Source organism: Pipistrellus hanaki (genome assembly GCF_964339955.1).
Source record: "Pipistrellus hanaki genome assembly, chromosome: 9".
Classification (NCBI taxonomy): Eukaryota; Metazoa; Chordata; class Mammalia; order Chiroptera; family Vespertilionidae; genus Pipistrellus; species Pipistrellus hanaki.
In genome coordinates, this window is record NC_140511.1 from 45,133,378 (window position 1) to 45,141,386 (window position 8,009).

Genomic DNA, 8,009 nt, shown 5'->3' on the forward strand with positions numbered 1-8,009 from the left:
CTTCTGTCTTGGCAATACAGACACTCTCCCTCTTCTGGAAGTCTGTGTGAGATCATGTTGCTGTATCCATTTTCCAATAAAACTCACAACAATGTTTGTACTATTTAGAGGCTCAGCATAAATGTATTGTGTTCAAATTGAGAGATAAAATTGCTAGCCACCAATTTTGATGTTCCCTAATGAATGTGAATGAGTTATGAACATGAATGAGGGGTTTTCTAGCCACTAGCTAAAACCGCCAGGGACAAAACATATCTTTTAGAATATATTTTTATTGATTTCAGGAAGAAAGGGAGAGAGAGAGAGAGATAGAAACATCAATGATGAGAGAATCATTGATCTGCAGCCTCCTGCATGCTCCCTACTGAGGATTGAGCCCACAACCTGGGCATGTGCCCTTGACCGGAATAGAACCTGAGACCCTTTAGTGGGTAGGCCAATGCTCTATTCACTGAACCAAATGGGCTAAGGCCCAAACAGATTTTAATTAAGCCCTTTGGGTTCATCCAAAGCTAATATCCATGAAATCATTTCTACAACTTTCAGTCATCTCCTTGCTCTCCTCTGTTCTTATTCCCTAGAGGCTAAATGCAGAGAAATTAACATTCAAAACTTTTCTTTTTATAAGCTCTTATTTTTCTGCCAACCCTATTTGCAAAAACAAACAAACAAACAAACAAACAAACAAACAAAACTAAAAGTCTTCTTAGATATAGACATGTTCCTCTACCTGAATTCTACTTTATTAATTTAATTATGATGTCTTTAAACTTCAAATTAAGATATAGAGCTATTGCTATCAGGCATTGTGAAAATTGTCTTTGGGATTAATATATTCATCAGATTTGATAGAAAAGTATGACTTTAATAAAATCTAAGTGCTTATTGAACAATTCTACCAAAAACTATGCTAATTGTTTTATATGCATCATTTTATTTAATTTCTGTTCATTTGTTTGTTAATCCTCATTCAAAGATATTTTTGCCATTGATTTTTTTTTTTACTTTTTTAATTTTTAAAATTTTATTTATTTATTTATTTAAATTTCTTTATTGATTAAGGTATTGAATATGTGTCCTTATCCATTGATTTTTAGAGAGAGTGGAAGGGAAGGAGAGGGAGAGGAAAAAGGAGAGAGAGATTAATATAAGAGAACACATAAATTGGCTTCTGCATGCGCCCCAAGGGCTGGGGATCAGACCTGTAACCCCTTGACCTGGAATAGAACCCAAGACCCTTCCCTGTATGAACTTTGCTTTAACCACTGACTCACACTGGCCAGGGCCATTATATTTAATCTTTAAACCATTTTTCTTTGTGTGATTTTGATAAATATATGTAACTTTTTTAATTTTTTAATTTGTATAATGAGATAAATATTATCTAATTTACAGAATTGTCTTGGAGATTACCAATAATTATTGTTATCAAAAGGCTTTTGAATTACTTTAAAAAGTTAAAAGACTAGGCTGGTATGGCTCAGTTGGTTGAGTATTGTCCCATGTATCAAAAAGTCACTGGTTCAATTCTTGATCAGGGCATATACCCATGTTTAAGGTTTGATTCCCAGTTAGGGCATGTGTGGGAGGCAACAGAACTTTCACAGTGATGTTTTGCTCTCTCTCTCTCCCTCTCTTTATCCCCCTCTCCATTCTCCTCTTTCTAAAAGTCAATATATATATATATATATATATATATATATATATATATATATATATGTGTGTGTGTGTGTGTGTGTGTGTGTGTGTGAATATATATATATATATATATATATATATATATATATATATATGTTTTAAATTAAAGACAAGGCTATTAAAACATATCCAAACCCATTTCAATGATTCCATTCAATTGAGCACTTTCAAAGATAGATTTTAAAAAATTAGAAAATGCAATAATTTAAATGAATAAGATAAAAATAGAAAAGAGAGAAATTATGCCACCCATCATTTAATTTGGAATACATTTATTATTTATTCCAAAACAGGAACCTCTCTTAATTACTTTGTTCACTAAAAAATCATTCAAAACTCTATGGTTTATGATGATACTCACTGCTTGTGGAAAGTCAAAATAATTTGGGAAAACAACAACAAATTAGCCTTGCAAGCCCTATCTAGAAGAGTTACCTCAAGTTTTTCTTTCCTTACTACCTTTCTGTGACCAGAAGATGTCTATTAGTGGTTTGTGTTAACTAAGACTAATACAAAAGCATGGGCTTATTTCAGACTGCTATTTTTTTTTTCTAACCTTAGCTCATTAAAAATAAAATGGTGTCCTAAAGTCAAATCATTTTCCAACCAAATCATTCTAACCAACTAAGTTAGTTCTGCTTCATGGCACATATTCAATAAAGACTTAATATTATCACCATTAGTATGTTGTTTTTATTTTTTATTTAAAAAATGTCAAACATGTACAAAGTATACAGATTATTATAATGAACCTTTATCTAACCATCATCCAGCTTCAACAATGATCAACATGATGCCATTCTTGTATCTTCTATACTTCCACTCACGTGTAACCCGATGATTATTTCTATTGTTATTACTTTTTATGAGTTTAGATTATTTTGATTATTTTTATGAGTTTAGAGGTAACATTGGGATACATTGAAATGTATAAATTTTAGTAGTACCATTTTGACAAATGGATACAATCCTGTAAGTTGCATCCAATATAACAGAGCATTTTTACCAGACAAAAAAATTTCTCATGTGTTTCCCCATCATTCCCTCACCTCTACACCCATCAAACACCACTGTTCTGTTGTTTTTGACACTAAATTAATTACATTTGTTCTTCAACTTCATATAAAGATAATAATACAATACATATTCTTTTGTGTCCTGATTCTTTTCACTCACAAATATATATCACTAAATTGCACATATCTGGAAGCAAAAGCCTCCCAGGAACCATTCTACTTATTTTCAATGGGATAAGAATGAATTTTATATTCAAAGACTCAATAAACAAATAATGTCCTTACCAGGGAATAAAACCAGGTCCCACATCTCTTTTGATAAACTTACTTCAAACTAATGAGATTCTTTATTCTCAGAGAGAAAGAGGGGACTATTTTACTTTCCTCCATCTACTAAAGCATATAGCTCATTCATAAGCAATAAGAAACTATGGAATTCTTCCCATTAGCAATGATAATATCCAGGCACTAGGTCCGATCCAAGTTCCTGTGTTCTTAGGGTATTGTCTGTTTGATTAGACATCATTCCTCTTTCTGGACAGTGTACGAACAATGCTATTGCGAATTTCCTTGGTTTTGATGCTATAGACAATGGGGTTGACCATAGGTGGGAAGAAGAGGTATATATTGGCCATAATAGTCTGCAGGAGTGGAGATAAATGCCGTCCAAAGCGGTGCAACAAAGAGAGGCTGATCATGGGAACATAGTACACAAGACAGCACAGATATGTGACACACATGTGTTGAGTGCCCTCCACCGCTCTGCCCCAGAAGCTATTCCCAGTACTGTGTGAAGAATCAGCATATAAGAAACTGCAATGAGCAATGAGTCCAAACCAAATGTGGAAATAACAACAAACAGACCCAGGATGCTATTGGGGCGAGTGTCTGCACAGGGCAATTTGATCAGATCTGAGTGGAGGCAGTAAGAGTGTGTGAGGATGTTGTGACCACAGAAAGGCAGACCCTTCAGGAGAACGAGCAGTGGTAACATGAGCATCACACTTCGCAAGGCAATGGTGGCACCCATCCCAGTGATGCGGGGAATTGTTAGGATGGTTGTGTACTGCAGTGGGCTGTAAATGGCCACAAAGCGGTCTACAGACATAGCCAGAAGGACACCTGACTCCATAATGGTAAAAGAGTGCATGGAAAACATCTGAAGCAGACAGCCACCAAAGCTGATATCATGAATGCCAAAGAAGAAAATGCCTAGCACTGTAGGTATGGTAGAAGCACAGACCCCAAGTTCAACAAAGGCCAGCATGGCCAGAAAAAAGTACATGGGCTGATGCAACACTGGGTCAACCCGGATGATATGTAGAATGATGCCATTTCCTATGAAGATGATGATGTACATCAGGCAGAAAGGGATAGATATCCAGATGTGCTCTGCTTCCAGTCCTGGGATACCAACGAGAGTAAATGTTGCAGGTGTGAATTCAATGGAACCATTGGAAATAACATAGTGAGACTTCACTTGAAGATATTGGGAAGCACTTGAAGACTGGAAAATATATATCACTTTGTCAGTTCTTGTACATTAAATTCAGAGCTCCTGATAGTCATAGTTAAGACATTTTTTTAAAGAGATGAAAAACTTATTTCTGATAGAAGGGGGCATAAACAACAGTGTATGAAAGAGAAATCTGATTAGATGTATGGAAGAGTATTCCCACATGGGCTACATGCCAAACACAGAAGGCAGTAATAAAAATATCAAGCTGGGGGGGTGCCCCTGAGCCTTCGACTGCTGAGCGCTGGCAACGGAGCCAAGGACGGGGGCTGCTTCCTGGGCGGCGCCGACCCCGGCAACAGGCTGGAGCAGCGCGGGAGCCCGTGGAGAACAAAGGGGTGCCACAGGCCAACCTGCTGAGCTCCCAGGACAAGGAGGAAGAAACCAAAGAAGTTCTCAATGTGAAGAAATCAAGTGAGAGCAAATGATAGTAAAATTACTTAAGAAAGAATACAAAGAAGATCTTGAAAAATCAAAGACTAAGTCAGAACTCAACGCACCAGCCAACATTGCAACATAAATGCGTTTTGTTTTTTTTAAAAAAAGAAAAAAAAAAAGGAGAAAAAAGGGACAGAATGTTGGAACAGCGGCGACCAGGCCTAGAGTGGCCAGGCACAAGGCAGTGGCAGCTGGGCCCGGAGCAGCAGTGGCCAGGCCCCAAAGCAGCAGCAGCCAGAACAAGAGCATCAACGGCCAGCACTGGAGCAGCCAGACCTGGGGCAGTGGCAGCCAGGCCTGAGGCAGAGGCGGCCAAGCCCAGGGTGGCCAGTCCAGGAACACCCAGACACGGAGTGGCTGGGCCCGGAGAAGCCCGGTCCAGAGCAGCCGGGTTGGGAGCAGCCAGGCCCAGAACAGCAGTAGCCAAGCACGGAGCATCCAGGCTGGGAGCATCCAGGCTCGGAGCAGCCGGGTCGGGTGCGGCCAGGCCCGGAGCAGCGGCGGCCAGGCTGGGAGCGGCCAGGCCCGGAGCAGCTGGGTCTGGTGTGGCCAGGCCCGGAGCAGCGACTGCCAGGCTGGGAGCGGCCAGGCCCGGAGCAGCCGGGTCTGGTGCGGCCAGGCCCGGAGCAGCAGCTGCCAGGCTGGGAGCGGCCAGGCCCGGAGCAGTCGGGTCTGGTGCGGCCAGGCCAGGAGCAGCGGCTGCCAGGCTGGGAGCGGCCAGGCCCGGAGCAGCCGGGTCTGGTGTGGCCAGGCCCGGAGCAGCAGCTGCCAGGCTGGGAGCGGCCAGGCCCGGAGCAGCCGGGTCTGGTGCGGCCAGGCCAGGAGCAGCGGCTGCCAGGCTGGGAGCGGCCAGGTCTGGAGCAGCAGCTGCCAGGCTGGGAGCGGCCAGGCCCGGAGCAGCCGGGTCTGGTGCGGCCAGGCCAGGAGCAGTGGCTGCCAGGCTGGGAGCGGCCAGGCCCGGAGCAGCGGCTGCCAGGCTGGGAGCGGCCAGGCCCGGAGCAGCCGGGTCTGGTGCGGCCAGGCCTGGAGCAGTGGCTGCCAGGCTGGGAGTGGCCAGGCCCGGAGAAGCGGCTGCCAGGCTGGGAGCGGCCAGGCCCGGAGCAGCCGGGTCTGGTGCGGCCAGGCCAGGAGCAGCGGCTGCCAGGCTGGGAGCGGCCAGGCCCGGAGCAGCGGCTGACAGGCTGGGAGCGGCCAGGCCCGGAGCAGCCGGGACCGGAGCAACCGGTCCCAGAGCAGCCGAGTCGGGTGCGGCCAGGCCTGTAGCAGCAACAGCCAAGTCCAGAGCAACTAGGTCGGGAGTGGCAGTGACCAGACCCGGAGCAGCTGGTTGTGGAACGAACCAGAGCAACAGAGGCCAGGCCCGGAGCAGCCAGGCCCGAAACAGCTTGCTCCTCGCCTGTACCTGCCCACGGCTGCCTCTCAGACATGGCTGGAAACTTTTGCGGGAACTTGAGGGTCTGCTGAATCAAGTGATGAAGGCTTAGATCTGGATGTGTTGAGTTAGTATAGCGCTGGGGTGTTGATCTGTGAGTGCCTTGGGTGGGGCCTGGATGAGGCTGGTTGACCTATTTGAAAATGTCTTTTGTGTGAAGTGTATCATTGGGCATGTGGAGGTATTATTGATATGAGAAAATGCTAAGTAACAGATTTACTATCTGAAAAGGGATTTACTATCGGGGAAAGGGAGGGAGGAAGAGACTGAACATAAACTGTGCACCTATGGATGAGGACAATGGGGGATGAGGAGGGGGCAGAGGGTGGGGTGGGAACCTGGTGGAGGGGGGAAGAAATGAGGAACCTTTGTAATAATATGAACAATAAAGATTGATTTAAAAAAAAAATATCAAGCTGGGTCATTTATGGCAGTGAAATGCAGTGATAATGAGCACAAAGATTATGGTTTCATGTGAAAATAAGGGACTAAAGAACCTGGTAACCTTCTACAGTTTGTACAGGAGTGAATGAGTAGCAAAAATAGTAGTAAAGAGCATTCTTGGTTCTCACATTTTATATACATGTGATCTTGGGGGTGTCACATATCTCAGATCCAGGTGTTCAATAGAAACACAAAAATAGTGATATATATTTATATATATATAATTGTTTATCATTATATTTGGGCCATGTTACATATTAAATGCACAAAATAAGAAAAATAATAAATTTGAAAACTGGGATAGTTTCTCCCACTTTTTCCCAATGTCTTTTTTTTTTTTTTTTTTTTAACTTACCAGTTCACTCTTTCTCCACCTGCTATCCATGGACGATGGGGAAAGGTTTTCTGTGCTTTGCAGGAGTGTCAGTATCTCCTGCTGGAATGTGGAGTCAGAGCTGAATGTAACACCAAAACCGTCAGGGTCTCACAGGCTGAATAGGATCATGATGCTGATGTTCAGAGCTGGGGTTCTTTATCTGTGAACAAGTTCATTTCACTAAAACTCTACTTAACTGTAGCAGAACCTCAGATTAAGATTAGGGGCCAGAAATGGAATTCAGAATGGGGCTCAGAAGTGGTAATGATGAGTGAGAGTGAATTCTTCCTCTTAAATGGGATGGGATCCTTGGTTAGGTATAACCAGTGGAGTGCTAATAAATATTTCACAAGTAGATCTCTGAGTGAAAAATGCCCTGATCTGTACCAGCTACCAATTTATTTGGTTAAATACTTCCACTTTAATGCTACTACCATAATTCCATTGAATGTAGATCTGAGATGTTTATAATTAGTTTTCCCAAAATGGTACAAGACAGTATCAAGAGGCAAACTACAGTTAGCTAACCCTAGATATCAGATACATACTTATCCAGGTGGAACTGAGAGCAGGCACATCCATCCACGTACTCCATTTCTTGCTGTTTCCTTCTAATTGGGCTGAAGGCACAGTTTCTACATCTACTTATATGTGCTTAGCTGACTGGCAGGGAAGGCGAGAGAAAACAGGTCCTAAAGGAGCAGTGAATCATGACTAATTATTCTCATAGCCTCCAGCTAGACTCTAGAGAAGGTGAAAGAATGAGTCTCACTGAAAGGCATGCCAAGAACTACACATAAACAAATGCATATACAAAAAAAGGAAAATAACACAAATTTAATTTAAAAAAAATTTACATTGTAATTTAGATGTAGAGAAATTGTTTATAGTTTAGATATTTTCAATATGGCTTTCTCTTGTCTTTCAACTTTGTTTATTCTGTCACACACAATGTCATACAAAATTTTATGTAATCAATTTAACATATTTTTATGACATATACTTTTCATTCCTAAGCTATCCCATACACAAAGTCAAAAATACAGTAAAAGAGGAAGGCATAGAACAGTAGATACAGATAGAAAATGA

General features: G+C 42.4%; 1 protein-coding gene across 1 annotated transcript; it reads right to left on the bottom strand.

Annotated features, from left to right (window-relative positions):
• Nucleotides 1–3,229: 3,229 nt before the first annotated feature.
• Nucleotides 3,230–7,515, bottom strand: LOC311628425 (olfactory receptor 51I2-like; the record flags this gene model as incomplete). Its single annotated transcript, XM_084895665.1, is given in 4 exon segments — nt 3,230–3,426; nt 3,429–4,221; nt 6,900–6,999; nt 7,469–7,515. Coding segments are annotated over 4 exon segments (1,137 nt in total).
• Nucleotides 7,516–8,009: the final 494 nt, after the last annotated feature.